Source organism: Andrena cerasifolii, chromosome 4, assembly GCF_050908995.1.
Source record: "Andrena cerasifolii isolate SP2316 chromosome 4, iyAndCera1_principal, whole genome shotgun sequence".
Taxonomy (NCBI): Eukaryota; Metazoa; Arthropoda; class Insecta; order Hymenoptera; family Andrenidae; genus Andrena; species Andrena cerasifolii.
In genome coordinates, this window is record NC_135121.1 from 2066450 (window position 1) to 2086721 (window position 20272).

The 20272-nt window shown below is 36.5% G+C and overlaps 1 protein-coding gene across 4 annotated transcripts in view; it reads right to left on the reverse strand.

The window, feature by feature from the left end:
* Positions 1-1784: 1784 nt before the first annotated feature.
* Positions 1785-20272, reverse strand: part of LOC143368056 (uncharacterized) — a 67436-nt gene continuing 48948 nt past the window's right edge. For all 4 annotated transcript variants that reach the window (XM_076810424.1, XM_076810422.1, XM_076810423.1 and 1 more), the window contains exon 6: positions 1785-3154. In XM_076810424.1, the coding sequence (XP_076666539.1) occupies positions 2862-3154 (293 nt within the window). In that variant the 3' untranslated portion in view covers positions 1785-2861. The remainder of the gene's footprint in view (positions 3155-20272) is intronic.

The window sequence follows — 20272 nt, forward strand, 5'->3', positions numbered from 1 at the left end:
CCCCTTTGAAATAACACCGCAGAAAAGGGTTATATTTTGAGAGTTTTTCCAAAATGTCCCGAACGTCGAGCTTTATGGCTAAAAAATATTCCTTATAAAAATTGAGCACCAAGGGATACTTCCCGCCTCTGTGAAGTAAACCTATTTTTATGTGACAAGCATGATTAAAATCAGCGGGAATAGATGCAAAATGGCGGGCCAATCAAAAGTGGCCAAAAAAAGTTATGCTTTGAATATATATACATTATTTTTTTACTACCCAAATGCACATTTTCAGATTAATACATAGTAAAATACCGCCATAAACGTAAGAGTTGTTAAGAGTGGTTAAGAGTGAAATGGTGTATATCTCTTTCTCTCTCGCAGGATTTCGATAAAAAATGGCGGACCAATCAAGAAGTGGCCTTCTCGTGTCCAGACTCTTATTATAGTGTCTCTATGGTAGAACATTAGTATGCGACACTAGCGGTCGGTACGCGAACTAGTAGTAATGGCCGACGCAAGTATACAATTTATTGCGGTCTACCAATTTTCACAGTATCGACGAACTGTATGCAGAGAAATAAGTGTTGTGTAACAAATTGTAACGCTACAATGAACAATGATCTCAATTTAAGTTTTCATAATAGTGCCAAAAGCTGGAGCAACTAAAATTGTTCACATTACATTTACATATTCCAAAATTGTGTCAATGTATTGTCAACATTTTTACTGTAAGAAATAGCTTTGAAATAAACTTGTATACCGTAAACTGGGGTGACTTTGCCCACTTTTCGGAAAAACTTTATTTTACTTTATTGTGAAGTAATTAGAACGTATGGTGTTTTGTAATCGATAGCAATAATTTCTCCAAGGTCAAACGAAAAAAACAATAGCGAATTCAATCATATGGGAATTTTTCAGAGTAAAAAATTACACAAACAAATTTTTTTTTCCAAGTGAATTTTGTGATCTCCGAACTTTGTGCTGTTGAGAGAAAATAAACCTTAAAATCTCGTACAAAATTGTTATACAATGCTAAATATTTGATACGATCCACATATTTATTCTTTTTTTGTAGGAGATGCCGAGAGTTTATAAACCTAAGCTTGGAAGTCGGTCATACCGAAATAATTCCGACGAAAAATTAGAGCTGGTTTTAAAAGCAATGGCGGAAGAAGTTTTGTCGAGGAGAAAAGCCGCCGAAGTTTATAAGATTCCCCGGAAAACCCTCGACAATAAGTTCAGGGGTTTATTCGAAAAAAAATCGGGGGCACAGACATGTCTTTCGGCGTCGGAGGAAGCCAAAATTCTCCATACATTCAGCGACGACATTTCGGCTTTTTTTATATAATTTTTTTTTAAAACATGTTTTGATAATACTAGTCTTATGTATCCATTAGAATAAGAACGATTGCTCAATAATAACTCAATAATGAGTTTTAGGCATGTTTTCACTGAAAAATTTGACGTGGGCAAAGACACCCCAACTGAGCAGGTAACTTTGCCCACCATGTTGGTGGTTGGCATTTTAAAAGTGTACGTTTATGTAAAGAATTTTTTTAAAAGCCTATTTAAATCTACACGCCATCTATCGTATAATAGTATTTTGCAAAAAAAAATTTAACGCACTAGGAGTGCTAAAAAAAGTTATTTGAAGTTCAAAAGTCGGCAATGTCACCCCACTTTACGGTACTACTGGAACCATATAAACATTTAGAAAAAGGTATACTTGCGTCGTCCATATTTGTTATGTTACACTAGCGCCACCGTTCCCGCGGTGGTAGATTCCTTTGCCAATAGCACGTATACAATTTTAATCATAGCAACGAGAACTATGTCCCTCTAATACGATTCGAATTTCAATCACAATTCACATACTTGCATCTACATCAAAACGTGTGATTACTTGCTTCCAAACGAGCTACCCCTTGATTGCGTCCAGATTTTTAGGCTCATTAACCACTGTATTATAAAATCATGTTTAGTTAATTAGACCTTCAAAAGAGCATCTAAAATTATTACCACTATTATATTCAGATAGGTACGTGTACAATTTTTCGGGTTTCTATTCCAATGAACGCAACTAATTTTGACTGGTTCAATCGCGACTTTTACCAATTTTCCTATTTCGTTATACATATCGTATGCTTTACACACCATATGTACATGCATCTTTAAATCTATATTAAAACATATAATATATTTTCTAATATTTTTATATATATATATATATATTTAAGTGTATATTTATATATGTACATGTATGCACATGCCGAAAATATAGTAATAATGGACGGCTGAAGATTTCCTACCTTAATTGGCTGATCTTGTTCATTCGCCGATGACTATAAATTTAGCAATAAAAACATGTAAAAACGTGACTTCCCTAAGGCGCTTTTCCATTATTGAAAATTCGGGAGGTATATACATAAGTACTGGTTGCAGGCAGAGCGAGGTAGGTACGTACTCGGAACAGGTGTGCCTCATACTACACCTACATATTGGACGCGTACACAAAATCCTTAATTTCGTGACTTTTGAGAAAGAAGGTGGTCTCCGCCGAAGCAATAGGTAAGTCGATAGAAGCGCGGATTCATAGGAAACGAATTCATGCTTAAAACTTTGCAATTATAGTATTAAATAACGTCTGAACGATGTGTTACGAATTCGTTGCCGCGCTTCTATTTACTTAGGATCTCTCGTGTCTTCCCTTTCCATGTTTAATTAACTGCTTCCCTTTCACCATTCCGATTCCATTTTACGCGTACACGAATAGAAGGTAATCAACAAACATGCAGCAATTGAATGGTATATGAACGGTTATAAGGAGAGTTAGGGTAAAGTTCAAGCAAACGTAAGATGGTGGTTGGCAAAGAGTCTCAACTGTTACCGGGGATGGGTATCATGTGATAAGCGGAAGGTGGTTGAAGCGCTGCCGAGTGTCGGACGTTGTTAGACTGCGGGGGTAACTGAAGGGAACGATAATCGAGTGCTGGCGCTGCTGGATGCTGTCCTTCCCGATGTCTTCTCAGGTCGACCTTCCTTTGAAAAGCCTTGTCGCAAAGGCCGCACTGGAACGGCTTGTAACCGGTATGCTTGCGCATATGTGTGATCAGATTGCTGCTCTGAGAGAACGCCTTGCCACAGACAACGCATTTGTGCGGTTTCTCACCTGAAACAAGAATTTCAATGATTCGATCTTGTAGATTTCAAGTAATATGTCGATCTCTCTCTCTCTCTCTCTCTCTCTCTCTCTCTCTCTCTCTCTCGCCCTCTCTCCATTAGGGGAAAGTGGGGCAAAACCGGGTACGCGGGTCAGACCGGGTATCATTGTTTTTCTAAGACAGGAGCTGCGATATGCACCTAACGTATGGTGTTACATTCGGGTGGACCTCACGACGGTATGAGATTAATCGCAGCAAAGCCCGTCGTAGTTTTTCATCCAGAGAAGTTTAAAAATTTCGAGTTGAAAAGTTCCAGTGTTGCGTTGGTGAATTGCCATTTTTATACCGCTTGGATTTAAAGAATCTATTACGGTAACTACTACATTGTATTCTGTAGTCTTTACACAGTATTTTTACGTTTTACCCGGCTCTTTATCGCGTGTTGAAGTGTAAATATTTAATGTTTAGTAAATCACCACATTTGAGGCAAAACCGGGTATTTGAGTTTGGGGCAAAATCGGGTACCCATACTTTCTATGTATAGCGTAAATGTCTTATAAAAGCTGATTTCTAATCTTTAAAAAATCCAATAATAATCTTGATTGTATATATAGATCGCGGATGGGCTCATGAGATTTGCAATATTTGTATCGAGGAGGGTGACGAGACCTTTATTTGTGATTTTTGTGCACTAGATAAATTAAAATAAATTTACGTACAAATTAATATTTGTCAAAATATCTTTCATTATGGTTTCTAAAATAATAGTAATAATGGCTTTATAATTATATCATATTTTATGCGTTTTTTAATAGGTACCCGATATTACCCACACCTGTAGGGTAAAATCGGGTACTTGCATACTTCCGAGCAAACTTATTTTCCTGTGAGTCAAATAGTTTTTACATATAAGAACTCTCATTTTCTGATTCTGTAAGGTCCAATTAAGATTTCTAGCGGTGACCAAAGTTTATTTTGCCGTCTGACTTTATGCTAGCAGGAAAAATACATTAGTCACCCGGTTATGCCCCACTTTCCCCTACTGTTATTAAAATGAAATGTATCATTTTCGCAATCAATAATATACAACGAAGGCATATAAGAAACTGAATTTCATTAGAGAATAAGAAAATATTGTTACTTAGTATTCAGGAATATCCTATTATCACGATACTAAGGAACAAGTTGTTCGCTTTTAAATGTCGTCAAGTCAGTAGTAAATAATTGAAAAGAATTGCACCCACAAAGTATGTAAATTGTATTATTAATAAATAAAGCTGTTAATAAATCAACAATCAACCTGTGTATGTACTTGCGCATACAATATTTTCAATTTAATAACCGACATATAGTCTTAAGCAAAAAATAATTTATTAATAAGAAAATATAAAATCGAATTTGTATTCCATTTATTTGGGGATGACAGTAAGTCAATATCAGATACAAATGTAAGAGACTGTAAAAAGCAAATAAGAGAAATATTGTATATAAACAACGGTTTTACCATACTCGCAATCAGAGTGGCGGATATACAACCATATCGTACGCATATTCTCTTGCATTCGTAAAGAAAATAAAGTAATTCACATGTTAATTAATTCGCAGCAGTACCTACTTTTCGAAAAGTATATACGACTTTTAAATAGCTAATCGAATCTACATTCGCAATTCGATTAGTAACGATTGGTTTACTGGAACGATCGGTAGGTATATACTAGAGTGGCTCTTATTTTCGACTTCTGAATTTTCGTCGGGGCACCCTCCAGAATAGTTCCAAATAATTAAAAAAAAAAATCCGTGTAAAGTTTGAGCTCGATCAGATAAAGGAAAAGGGTGCCTCTTGGCCCTTAAACATTTAAATCATTATTTAACAGCTCGCGAAGTCGATTATATAGTATCCTCCATGTTATTGATTAAATCATAAAATATGTCAAACAAAAGTTGTAGATCCGGACAAGGAGCATTTTTTATATTCTATTACTTTTTCTCGTGCGACAAACGGTTTTCGAAAAAAGTCCGAAAAACTAAAAATAAATAAATAATTTTTTTCCCTCAAATTTTGAAAGTTTAAATGCGTCTAGAACACTTTTTACTTATAAAGGCGAACAAAAAAATGGAATTTTTATTTTCGAGGACTATTTTTTAAACATTTAAGGGGGGGCATGTACCGAAATATGCGAAAAAGATAAAAAAAAAATCTTATTTTCAGTGTTTGATATGCCACGAATGTTTCCTGAAAATTTGGGACCGAAATTCGCAAAAATATCGAGGATATAGACTCATTTGACAAATTTTCAGGAAACATTCATGACATATCAAAAACTGAAAATAAGATTTTTTTATATCTTTTTCGCATATTTTTGTATATGCCCTCCCTTAAATGTTTAAAAAATAGTCCAAAAAAATAAAAATTCCATTTTTTTGTTCGCCTGCACAAATAAAAAGTGTTCTAAAAGCATTTAAACTTTCAAAATTTGAGGGAATTTTTTTTTTTTAGTTTTTCGGACTTTTTTCGAAAACCCTTGTGGCACGAGAAAAATTAATAAAACATAAAATATGCTCCTGGTCCGGATCTACAACTTTTGTTTGACATACATTTTGATTTAATCAATAACTTGGAGGATATTATATAAAATCGACTTCGCGAGCTGTTAAATAATGATTTAAATGTTTAATGAACCAGAGGCACCCTTTCCCGTTATCCGATCGAGCTGCAACTTTACACGGATTTTTTTTTAATTATTTGGAACTATTCCGGAGGGTACCCCGACGAAGATCTTGGGAAAAAATTTTACCAAGAATAAATAAGAGCCACCCTAGTAGGTATATACATATGCAAGCTGGATGCAGCGCAAATTCGATTAACCAATGAAGAAAGCAACAGAACGCGATTTGGAATAATGAGTCAAGGTGAACTGAACGCACCTGAATCAACCTATAAATCGTGGCGAGTCTTTTATACCAGACAGTACGAATAATCTGTTTGTGTCAGTGACGAGCAAAGTCCTTTTCGAACATGATCGGTACCCACGTTCCTTCTTCGAATTGCAAATAATTCTTGACGCACAATAAAAGTCAAGAGACCGCTTGGTCACAGGCAATTAAGCGGAAGTTAATAATTTAACGTACTACGATCCAGCAATTGAATTAGTTTCGTTACTCATGTCGACATATACAGAGAAAAGTTAACGTTCCATTAAGTACACTTTTTCATAAACGTCGACTTGCTGACTTTCATGGTTACATAAGTTTCTCGAACGTAGGTAAATAAAAAAATTGAATATCGTTGCAAGAGTTAAAATGGAAGTATCTTAGGAGGCTTTAAGTACTACCGTATTTTATACAATTTTATAAAACGATTCCTAAGACATCCTGCAAGGCAGACCCGCATCGTCCTTATAGGGGAAATTAGGCAGCTGCCTAAGGCGCTGAGTGGAGAAGGGGCGCAAAATGGTAATTTCATTGTTGGCACTTTTTAAAACGAGTTGTAAATGAAATATTACAAGTTGTATTATAAATCTTTTAAGCTACGAATAAAAATTCAGTGGGATCACCAACAAGCTCAAATAAATGTATTTTAAATAAAGGGAGCAATTTGGCAAGTTCGCCTAGGGCCCAAAAAGGCCCGAGCTGGGTCTGCTGCAAGATATTAATTTTAAACAATTATAATTACTCTCAATGAAAATACGATTATTACGATTAACCGTTAAAGTTAACCAGGCTTCTTTTTAATATATTGGTTGTTAAAGTTAATAAAACATATTGTTTATTTACTTAGAACTTATACTATTTGGAATTATAAGCAATGTTGTAATTTTATTGTATAAAGACAATAGAAATATGTATGGATCACTGAATAAAAATGTGACGGAAGTGGTATGATTTATAATTTCCTTCAAATATAGCACTTAAGTTTACTAAAACTGGTAAAGGATAGTAAGCGTAATTTTTAAAAGCTATAAGTGGTAAAATGCAAATAGTTTTTCTTGTACTCGACTCAGAATGCAAATTAAACGGATCGTAAATAAAATTCTTTAAGGAAAGTTTTCCTCGCTCTAATTCGGTTAACGGTGAGTATACGTAATATATTTTAACTATGCATTTGGAATGCACCTGGTCGAGTATCGACAGTTACATATAGTTCGTTAAACAAACGGGTCGTATTAAATTCAGAACCCGCGAAATTCGTCGAAGTTTCTTCGTCAACTATGCAAAAAGTTCCTTGAAACTTAAATATTTGCCTCGAACTATTATCAATCGCTCAGGAATGTTCCTCCATGCGGATCAAGCTGCCGATAAGAGGAAAAACGCGTCCAGAAAGTCCTCGAGTAGTCTAACGATGATCGTTTGATAATTCGTGCAAACAGCTGTCCTCGAAATTCCAAACAAACGGTGTATTGATTGTAAAATGCTGATAAAAGAGCTTGTACGTAAGTTGTACGACGGGCCCATCACTGTTAAGATTCTATCGAGAAGAAATTAATTTAACCTGTGGCGTCGTCACGAGTTGCTTCGCGTTTACGATCGAAACCAACTTATGTAAAGACATGAAACGTGCAAAAGAAGGCTTCTTTTCATCTATCTATTATTTCGTGCACTTTTCAAGTTTCTCTTGAGGTGAAACTTTTGCGAAAGCAATAAGTTGTCAAAAAACAAATCACAATAAAAATATAATGAAATTAGTAATCAAACAAATATCCAATATTATTGCATACATCTGTAGATCCTGAGGGATAGGTAGACAGATAGATAGATATATGGATAGAGAGGGAGACAGAGGGGAGGGGGGAGTGTGTGTGAGAGAGAGAGAGAAATAACGGTAAAACTTTTTTCAAATAATAAAAATCTTATCAGACTCGTCCTCATTACGCTTTTTCCCTTTTCCCCACTTTGCCGGACTACGGTGCCATCAATTTGCATCGATATATCATCAGAATTATCGCCTTTGCTATAAATACGGACAATGGTACAACGGTGGCGACACAGACGCCTTGTTATCGCAAGCAGCAGTTCGTTTGTGTCATCGCTTAGAACGACGCAAGGAAAAATACCATTATCGTAATTGTTCGGTCAGCTTTCGATCTACAACCCTTTTACTACTAATGAAAGATGGTTGTCTATAAGCTTTCGCGAACCAAGTTCCATCTCATTATCAGAATGATTCTCATGTACATTAAAAGTGGCATGGATGTACCCACCTATATATACAGATATATATATATATATATATATAACTCATAAAACTCATTGGTAAGTAAAAACGGAATATTCCTCCAAGTATCGGAAACGAAGCACTAAACTTAAAAACAACAGCTCAGATTTTAAGAAAGCAGCAACTTAAAATAACACAGTTCAACACCCATCCGGAATTGTAACATTCAATAGACGTTTCTTATAGGTTTTCGTGCCCTGAAAACGAATCCGCAAACCGTTTGTCGCCATCACCCTCAGTTTTTGAGAAATTCGACTTTGAAAAATACTGCAAATTTTCAAATTTGAACATCTTTTGTGCTGAAACAGTAATACTTATTCGGTTGCCCGTTGCGTCAAATTATTCTATGAACCCTCCCGAATACAACGATATAAGTTATTATTGAATTATAAGCATTTAAATATGTTTAAACAACGATCAAAGGGAAAAGGACACCTGAAATGCACCAATTTTTGCAGATATCTTGCTATATATTTTAAAAAATAAGGGTCTAGGAGTGAATTTGACTACTCCACGCGGTGCAGCAGAAAATTTTCTTTCGGAAACCACCAACAGAAGTGGTATGTCACGTTTTGTTTTCAATACAGAAGCGAAATAGTTTGGCAAAACGTGCGGCGCCGACAGTGGTGGTCACGCGCGTTAAGCGATTGTGTTACGCTGAGCGGCAGTGGATCGCGCGCCGCCGTTGACTACCACTGTCGGCGCCGCGCGTTTTGCCAGACTATTTCGCTTCTGTATTGAAAACAAAACGTGACTTACCACTTCTGTTGATGGTTTCCGAAAGAAAATTTTCTGCTGCACCGCGTGGAGTAGTTAGATTTTCTCCTAGACCCTTAGTTTTGGAAATAAATTGAAAGATATCTGCAAAAATGGTTGCATTTCGGGTGTCCTTTTCTCTTTAATCGTTGTTTAAACATATTTAAATGTTCATAATGTATTAATAACTTATATCCCTGTACTTGGAAGGATCCATAGACTAATTTGACGCAACGAGCAACCGATTAAGTATTACCGTTTCGACACAAAAGATGTTCAAATTTGAAAATTTGCATTTTTTTTCAAAATCGAATTTCTCAAGAACTGAGGGTGATGGCGACAAACGGTTTGCGGATAGGTTTTCAGGGCTCGAAAACCTATAAGAAACGGCTATTGAAAATTACGAGTCCAAACAAAAATCAAATTTTGTCGAACTGTGTAATACTTGTTCATTTGACGTTTACACGTTTCTATTTCTTAGCATCTTAATATTGGTAAGTACCTAAACAGATAAAGACGGCGAATAAAATATAAATTTGATTACACCGAATTCTTTGTACACACCTACAATTAAAATACCTACACCTGTATTTATTGATGACGCGGATTTGACGTTTCGCGGAAATTTTGTGTTTGTAGCTCTCTAACATGATAAAATGATTTGTAAGAGTAGATATATTACTTGTTCTATTTTGACCTAAGTACATCGTTTTTTTTTCAAAAAAAATATTTGGAAAACCAGTGCTATGATTGATCGTTATCAATTAATCCTCCCTGCCTCGTGAATTTATGTAAAGCTATGTAACCAGTGTTCAAATATCGACCGTGTACAAATGTGTGCGTTTGCAGATGCGAGAATATGTACAGATACGAGTGAGACACCGGCATTAACGTCTTAGAGGTATTCGCCTATTTACATTGAATATCAAATTCCAACGTATAGCGAGGTTACAACTTTCTACAAATAAATTCATTCATCCAATATTTTGAACTTGTACATTCAAAATTATCTAAATTCGTTCCCCAACAATCTTATTTTCGAAGTTATTTTGCTGAAGATCTTTTACTCATAAAATATGTAAAACATATTAAATAATATACGTGCTTCGTCAAAACAGTAAGTTTGCAAACTATTGTAAAAGACTACAAAATACTAGCAAATACAATTTCGTTCGGTTAAATTTTGATTGCCTATTTCGTGCTATATTTTACGTATTTTATCTTATTATTTAATTTCAAAATCTAATCCCTCAAATACCACAGATAAAGTAGGAAAAGAGTAGAGTGTTTCGAAATAAAATAAAATATTTGTATCTGTATGCACACACACTTGAAAGGTGCTTCGCAATATTACAATTATTCTTAATAAAAAGAAAAGATGCCTAACAAAAGCAATTTCAAAGAGACAAATATTGCGATAAGGTGAATGTCCCAATTTCTGCTCGTGTCCCGATTTCTCCTCATTTAATATTTTTCTTATTATTATAAACGTTACGTTTGTACTATAGGTGCAACAAAGTAATTCTAAATTATTTAAACATTTACGCGACTGTTGTTACGACCTTGGGGCTAATCAAAGCACAGTGTAAGCAACGAAAAACTTTTAAAATAAGAAGCTCATGATTTTTCGACCGTCTTCTAGCTGGTTGTGCTAAGGGTCACTATTGGTATTCGATAATTGGGCAGAAAATAGTTTCTGCAGTAAAAGTTCTTATTTAATAACAAAAACAGATGCCGTATTGTGCTCTAGGTGTAGATTTTTTACTATTTTTATTTTCTTTTAAATAGAAAACAGGTGAATAGATTTAGGGTCAAGTGAATCACTGTCATGTCCACATTTCTGCTCACCAAAATTTTAGTAATATAACCTTAAAATTTAATATATGCTGTAACCTCTATTTCTAGTCGAAGGCATTGTATTTGTTGTTTATCATTATTTTATGCTTTATTGTTGTGTTATAAAACATCTCCATAAAAGATGTAAGTTATTTTAACCTGAAAAGGCAACATATTATGTAAGCAGAAATTGGTAGAAATGGTGAGTAGAAATACATACATCGCTATTTTTCGTGAGCAGAAATACGGACATTTAGAGCATTATATTTAATTAGAAATTACTAATAGTTAAACATCTTGAAATATCTTTCTTAAATTGTTTTTGAATTGGTTGATTTATTATTAAGGAATTAATCAATTACTCTGCAAATTTTGATCACAAACAAATTTTGTATACCTTCTTTATGACGAGTTACCTCTTAAATGAGCAGAAATTGGGACATTCACCTTAGACTCCGTTTTCTTTCGTAAGATCTGTGTATTTACCCATGCGCAGAATCATGCATCATAACCATCGTACTTACAATTTTATTTCTCATTAAGTAGGAGCGTTTATATGAGAAACTGACGAAGCGGAAGGTGCACTATGGTGCTGAATTAGTCGTGTCGTTGTATTCCGATCACAGAAACATCGCTCTATCGTCGGTGAAAGAATTCCACTTTGCATATTAGAGGAGCAGCATAGTGCAACGGAAGTATAATGTCTTTTGAAAACTCTTTCGGCCATCCACGCTGAGCGGATAATTTCCATTTTCTATTTGAGAAGAGAAAACGTCACGCTACAGCAGGATAAATTTTCCGTTGCTCTTGGAGTAAAATTTTCACCTAAAATATATTCCCGATGAATCGATTTGCATATTCCCCTAACCTGTATCCCGTTCACGTTGGGGGAACGAATTTCCATACTTTCTGTTAACTGTAACTTAACACTCTTATTTAATTCTTCGGGGGAAATGCCACCAGTGGCGGATTTAAGAAAAAAGGCCCAGGTGGCAAACTTTTTGAGGGGCCCATTTTTGGGGAAAATGAAGAGTTAGTTTATTAAAAAGGAACTGAGGGTAGTAGTACAGAAACAAATATAGTGTTAGGTTAAAATCATAACTTTTTTTTTGAAGATAGGTTCCTAAGAGGGCCTTCTGGGCAGGGGCCCATTTTTGGAGGAAAATGAAGAGTTAGTTTATTAAAAAGGAACTGAGGGTAGTAGTACAGAAAAGAATATAGTGTTTTTGATTAAAATCATAACTTTTTTTTTGAAGATAGGTCCCTAAGAGGGCCTTCTGGGCAGGGGCCCACTTTTGGAGGAAAATGAAGAGTTAGTTTATTAAAAAGGAACTGAGGGTAGTAGTACAGAAAAAAATATAGTGTTTTTGGTTAAAATCATAACTTTCTTTTTGAAGATAGGTCCCTAAGAGGGCCTTCTGGGCAGGGGCCCATTTTTTGGAGAAAATGAAGAGGTAGTTTACTAAAAACGGGTCAAGTGTAGTAGTACGAAAAAGAGTAGTGTTTGGATACCTATACCTAATTATAATTTTTTTTTGGTCATGGGGCCCTGCCGGGGCCTAGGCGGCAAATGCTCATCAGCCGCCCTGTTAAATCGGCCACTGAATACCACCCAGGAAAATGTTAACTATTCGTGAACTTGAACAAACTTTTTACGTTGTCTATTTGTCAGTGTCGTTCGCCCGTATGCGCTGCGGTTTCTTTCACCCCGTTCAGGAAATTATTTTCGTTCTGTTTACAGAGGCATGTAGGTACGCGCAGCCTTGCATGCGGGTAACACTGTAACAGCGTCATATTCTCAACCTTGTTAAGGAACTTGGCCCAAAAATGACCCTGGTGAATAGGTATGTATACCTGTAGGTTACTACTATGTATAGTAATCGTTTCTTTGCCAATTTATCGAGCTACACCTTGCGCATAAATTTTGCAACCGATGTCGAGAAGTCCCGTTATCGTTTCAATCGTGGTATCGGTGCAAGAGAGGTAACTCATTTATCATGATAAATTGCTTGCGCCTGCACGCACATACGTTTCTGTAAAAATGAATGCTAAAATATATTACACCATGCTCTATTGCATTTGTTGGATCTCATCAGCAGCTTAAAGAAGAAGGTGTTTCCGAATTTAATCATTAAATGTTTAGGACTCGTTCAGGACGCTGCTATATAAGCTAGTTAATCACCTGTATGGTGGTACTTAGTTTATCCTATAGGTGTAATTATTGTTTGCTTACTAGCTATTAATTATTGGTTAAGTAAGTGTTCAGACTCTGTAATTGCACTTGTCTTTTCTTTTGTACACCATGGGGACTCCGGCTTAATTAATAATAATAATAATAATAAAAAAATGTTAAATTTACATGCATCCGTACCAGCCAAGTGCTAGGTATACTAACAAGGGGAGACAACACCATGAGGTAGACACCGATTTTGATGAGCCTTGGCACGATGAATCTATGTCGAAAATAAGTAAATAGGTGTCCGAGCGTTTCAGCCAATGAGTCTTAATAATATAGATATTTACATGGAAATTATTACAAATTTCATAGTGGCCGTGTGGTTTTAGTGGGTCAGAATCCCTCAACTACCCTGTCGCCAATGGGGATTCCCCTCTGGAGGAGTCGGGGTGCCTCTTGAAGATTTCCCCAAGTTAAAAAAAAATTATAAAAAAAATTTTTAAAGTTTTTTTTTAACTTGGATACATCTTCAAAAGGCACTCCAACGCTTCCAGAAGGGAATCTCCCGCGGACACCAGGGTAGTGTGGGATTTTTACCCACTAAAACCCCACGGCCACTATGAAATTTTTAATAATTTCCATGTAAATATCTCTATTATTAAGGCCCATTGGCAGAAACGCTCGGACACCTATTTACTTAATTTCGACATAGATTCATCAAAAGCAGTGCCTACCTCATGGTGTCCTCCCCTTGTAAGATAGGCGCTCACCACGCCTCGCCTCGACGCAACTTCTTTTCGCACTCACATTTAGGTTCCCGTCGCCTCGGTTCTTCCCTACCTGAACTTATCTGAGCTTGCCTCGGTTCATGTGTTTGGTCAGTTGCTCAGAGAACCTCTTCCTGTGCAGTCGTCAATTCAGTAGGCTCATACCACACCTCTCCCTCAAAATATTCTCGAGGAAGAATCTGCAGCTCAGAGTCGCGCCGAGGCGAGGCGAAGCGCAGTGTGAGTCAAATTGTCAAACTACTTAAGAAAAGCATAGGAAGAATAAAATGAGCCGAGGCGCGGCGAGGCGCGGCGAGGCGTAGTGACAGCCTGCCTTTATAGCTCAAAAGAGCTAAACGCGCGCGCGCGCGCGCATGCACGAGCCAACTAATACAGGAATAAGGGAGACGATGCGAAGGGGCCGAAAAGAATTAGTTATGATTGAATTAGAATCGTGTAAACGCGTACACAGGAGGGTCGAAATGGGAAAGCAATTTTAGTCGATGGATAATATTTATTGAGAGTGTCGACGACCGACGAAGTCCGCATACATGTCCATATCGATCCATCTCGACTCTCATTACCGAACCCTTACAGGCCGACTTAAATATTTACCGACTGAAACGTTTACTTCGTGGCCGATTTTAATGATAGCACTGGATAGGTTGCTCCGCGTACACGTGTGTTTTGGTAGCGACTCGCCCGTTTAATTATGCAACGATGGCTTAATGAACTTCATGTAATGGCGTCGCGTGGATTATGTGGCTAAAACTGGAAAGATCGATTTCTTTGTTGCAGTCGAGATATTTGTCGAGAGATCAAACGGGAGACTCCAATGAAGTTTACAACGAACACTTTTCGTGTGGTAACATTATGCCATTCGTGCGATTAAAAAGGTTTTGTGCAGCTTTATAGGTTACGTTAAACACGACGTTGATCGCAAAAGTTCGTAATCAAAATATTGCACTGCTTCGCGTTATATCTTACAGTTAGTAACTGACAAAAATGTAAATGCATACTTCTAACCTTTTATATCGCTGTGCTTATTACAAGGCTTCGTTTCCTGTTTAAAAGAAACAAATATTGTCGCGACTAGATTTTTGGATTGACCGTCATCAAAAGCCTAACGTTCAGGCTAATTATTGTTTCATGTTTCCCAAGTTTTCCTATCAGACCAAAAGAAAAAGTAGGAGTCCGGGAGAGTTGAACCACCTTTTACTTGAAGGTCCACGAAATCTAGGGTATCAGATGCATCGATTTTATATTTATGTCACAGTAAAGCCTTGTTATCAGACTATAATTTGAGGGTTATATCATTTCAATAAGTTAATAAATGTAAGTACTAAATTAAATTTTATAAAAAATGAGATTTCACTCATCCCTCCCCGAGCGCTGGGAGATTTGACCATACTCTAGTAACTCGGGAACAAATGAAAAAAACAACGAGTTGCTTTAGTTTATAATAAGTAGCCACAAACTTTAGACATTACAATAATTATCTTATATACTTTAATTGAGCTTTTACTTTGTATTTTACTCCGAACACGAAGAAACACGTTTTCCTGACTCACAGCTAAAGCGGACTACCGATCGTCATTTTGTGACATGACATGGTAAAGGTAAAGAATTCGCACGCTATGGCTCGACAACCGCCCGCCTACCGGGAAATTTAGAACAGATATTTGAAGCGGCCTAACTTTCCCATATGGTCAAGTCTCCCGGGCTCCCCCTATGTGTGCGTGCATGCCGGTTACAATGTTCCTCTAATCGGAATTTTCTGTCCAAGTTGCGAGCTCACTCGCTCGAAGAAACAAGAAAGAACCAGCTATAAAAGTATCTACGATCGATTATTTGGTAGGTTGATGGAGTAAAAGTGGAAAAATGTTCAGTGATCATGGAATTCCTTGATACCCCTATCGTTTTGAATAAAGTAAGAGCATTTCCTCGTCTGTTGCTGTACAAGACAACAATTTCGCTAAAAGTGAATACTAAGGATACAATTCTTTGCAATATGGGTACGTTACAGAAGGGACGAAAGTTTACCACCACTTGTTCCTAGATACCTGCTTCCAGTTCCCTGTCCTTCTTTCAATTGCAGTTCAATATTCTGTTGGAAACTTGACCATCAGTTACCGACCTTAGACGATCCTAAGAAAATTATCCTCTCTATAAAACAGCGTTCTTCCAGCGCATTTCTCCTTCAAGATCGAACACTGATTAACGGATCGAACGACAGTGCAGGTACAGTAGCTGGAAAGTGTGTAGCGACGGCCGTAGGTATATCAAGCCTTAAACCATCAAGCGGCGCCACCGACTGATGTAGCGGCTTTGATTCACGCTTCGGGTCGTTATCTTCTCACACTTCTGTTAACTCGTTTGTGCCGACGCGCTCCATTGATCTCGCGACCTTACTATAGCTCTTCCAGCTACTATAAACTGAGCAAGTCTGTGACCGCTTGGGAGGTGTCGAAAAGAAGGTTCGGAGAGAAAAGAATTCTGAAATGTTACTTAATCTAAATACAACTTTCAATGCTAATTTCTATTGCTAACAACTCGAAAGAGTGCTGCGAGGACTGTAAATTAAAAGACCACCCCGTGTGAATCAAAAGGGTGTCCTGTAGCTCTGTGACAACGCCAGGCCACAACTTATTCCTCATCCACCATATTCCCTGGATCTGGCACCAACGGATTTTCACCTTTCTGAATCAAACAGTTTAGACGGAAGAAACTTGAATTATTTCGCGGCCAAGAACACTGCAATAAGTTCCTTTTTTATCCGACTGCGGCACGCAAAGGAGGGTAAGTATTGCGTTTGTATACCCAGATGTTACGCTCTAGAACCTGTACGAATACACCGATTTGGAGAAATGGGGTGTCTTTAGAATTGTCTTGACCTTCCAAATGTCCTACGATATATAATTTTCAAAATTGTGAGATAGAAATAAAAAAATGGGAAGGGCTTGCAATTAGTGACCTGGATGCGAGAAAAGTTATTTCCCTTAATGAACTAAATACGCTGCGGCCCTTGCCATACAATATTGTTATACATAACTAAAAAGTAAAAGATTCAAAATTTTTTTTTTAAAAAAAAACCTGACTGCTTAAAAATCGAACAAAAATGATAAAAAGATTTAAGATTTAATTTATTTATACATAGCATATTATTTATCATAAATAGGATAATAATAAGACGACAATTTAAATTAACTCAATTGCTTGCAGTCGGAGGTCTTAAATCTTTCGATGTATTTACATTCGAGCATTTATTTCGAAATAAAAAATGACATATTGTCTTAATAAATTTTGTGTATCGCTGTTTGCCCTAATTAGATTTAGTGGGCTATTAACAACGCTAACAGTATTCCCCACACGGACAAAGAGAGAAACATAGGCATAAGGTACAAAACACGCTGAAGTTGAAATGTCAATATATAAGGATGAATTTGCATTGATGTTGTCCACCTCTTTTTGTTACCAGCTTGAAGCACTTTCTTTAGCCATTGCGGTACATGCTTGGGGTAGAAACGCATGGAAAGATTTAAGGCCTCCGAATACAGACAATTGAGTTAATTTAAATTGTCACATTATTATCCTGTTTATGATAAATAATATACTATGTATAAATAAATGCAATCTTAACATGAAAATAAATTGTCTTGTTTTTGTCATTTTTGTTCGCTTTTTAAGCAGTCGGGTTTTTTTAAAAAATTTTAATTATTGATAAATCCGAAGATTTTTATAAAAGAGTCATGACACAATTTCCACATGTATGGGAAACTGTCATAAATAATTATGGAAAATACATAATTTGAAGTAAGTAGGTATGTATAAGCTATTTTCAAAAATCGAATTTGTAGAGGACTCTATTGGGTACTCTAGCGGCAGAACTTATGCCGCAACCTAATATTATGTTACTGCTATTCCCACCCCTCTATTGCACGTGGCCGATGCTCGACAGTGATAAAGCGGCATCCACACAGGTATGTGTGAGCCGACCACACGAAACATTGAAGATTGCCAACCTTGATCTAGCTAAAGCTAATTGTGTACCGTTAGGTAGGACACCGGAGTTAGAAGTTATGCCAAGTGAAGACAGGACCAACAGGCCACCGTTGGGATGCATGCTCATCCCAGTTTCCGTAGGTATTCCTCACTTTACCTATACTGTACATATACTTTCAAGTTACTCTCCTACATTTCTTGGCATTTCTTATAAGTAGTTAACTAGTAGAGACAAAATCAACAGCTGTAAATGACGACTTGTATTAAATAAGTCAAGAACGAAAAGAATGTTCGCATTACGATTGAAAATTCAAAGGTTCGTGTAATTACATTATCAAAGAAGGATATAACATCAGTATAACGAAAAACGACTGTGACCGTACCTAAGTATGTACAAAAAAGGAGGAACTACGATCCAATCCTAGCACAAAAAGAGATTGCAAGCTCAGATTTAAATTTCATATCATTATTAAATGGTTTTATGTAAAAGAAATAACAAGAACTTATGTACCTATATGTACAAACGACCATAAAATTTCCAGTATCTGATTTTAGACGTAAAAAAAATCATTGGGAGTACTACGCATGTTAGTAACGATGAGGTGTGTTATATCTCCCACAGGAATTATTTATGCCACCTGGTTTCATCATAAGAAACTACGACAAAGTACGTACAACCTGCGCGTAATCAGTACCCACACTGAATTTACACTTATTTTTCCATTTGATTCTGCAGTGCTCTGTCCCTCGGCCCCAACTTACGAGAAGCTACAATCCCATGTTGCCTATCACAAATTAATTGGCTCCATATCAATACTACACAGTACGATATTACACATGCAATTTAGCGCACATCAAAATAGGACACAGAATATAGTGCACATACAATTTAGAACACATGCAGTTTAACAGTGCACGACTGTAGAGCACGGTAAACATGCCCATCGGCAAGTGGTTCATCAACTGGGCCCTCGCCGATTTCGATGACCTTTACATGTCGTTAAGCTCGTCGTTCTAAACAACATTTCCCCTTAAATTTTTTGGCGGTCGGTCTTAGTTTCGGAGATGTTAATAAAACACTTTCGGCAGAATATATTGAAAGCTACCTCAGTTATATCAAATTAAAGATAATTGAATCACCAACAAATGTGTCTGACAAAATTTTCAAATCGCTTCAGCAGATCGGGTGAAATCGATGGAAATATGTGAAAAAGGCATTTTTATCGACCGAAATTGTAATCGACAATTCATTTAATCATCTGGGAAAAATCGAAATCGCAAAAATCGGCCGAGTTTCTCATTTCTTACGTTGAGTCTGCAGTTTTACGAAGAAAATAAGCTGCTACTGAAGGAAATCTATTGATAAATACCGAAGCTAAAGACAATTGTGTGGAAACACTAAAATTTCATTTTTTCTCGGTTTTTGTGTTTTTTTGTTCTTCAATTATATTGTGTTATTTCACTTTTAATTCATTCTGTATATTTTTTCAATTATTTTGTTAATACGTGTGTGTTTTAGATATAATAAAAATGCACTAAAAACTAAAAAATAATTCTTTTCGTGTACTACAATTTCGATGGTGTTTTTTCGCTTTAAATAAAATCGTGGAGCATCTTTAATAAAATCGTTTAACATACAATTTTTTTTTTTATATATTTCTACTCGTAGTTCATTTTCTAATGTATGGCTTTCATTTTTTTCCAACAGGCGTAAATATGCCCCTGAAGATCCATTTCTTGTATTCTCACTTGAATTTTTTCCCGAAAAATCTTAGCGATGTAACTAAATAACGAACAGGGACAGAGATTCCATCAGAATATGAAGGGTATTGAGCGACGGTATGATGGATTTTGGGATGAGACAATGATGGGAAATTATATTTGGTTCCGCATAAGGGAAACGAATCTCAAAACGAACAAAAGACAAAAAAGTAGCCAGAACTATTTCTAAAACACGCATATAACTGAGATAAGAAGCCGCCGCCGAACAGCCCAAGTCTTCAGCTCGAAGAGTGATCGCGCCGATTCGGATAAACACGCTGCCCAAAGTTGTTCGAAGCCTTCGAATAAAAGTCGAATAAGCTACGGATAAAGATGAAAACCTTATTCGACGGTTCGAATAGACGTTCTTCGAATAAAAAAAATTATCTTTCGCCGTCGAATAAGTTCACTTCAAATTTTATTCATCCGTGGTGTTTGGAATATAGATAAATCGTGTTATTCGAAGCTTTGTATAACGGATAAACATATAGTAACTTTTATTATATCCAGATATTATCTTTGCCCATCTCTGTAATCTCCAGCCGCTTCGCTGTGATTCATTCAAGCCTCCCTGACGACAAAATAATAATAGGGGAAATGTGGCAACACCGCGATA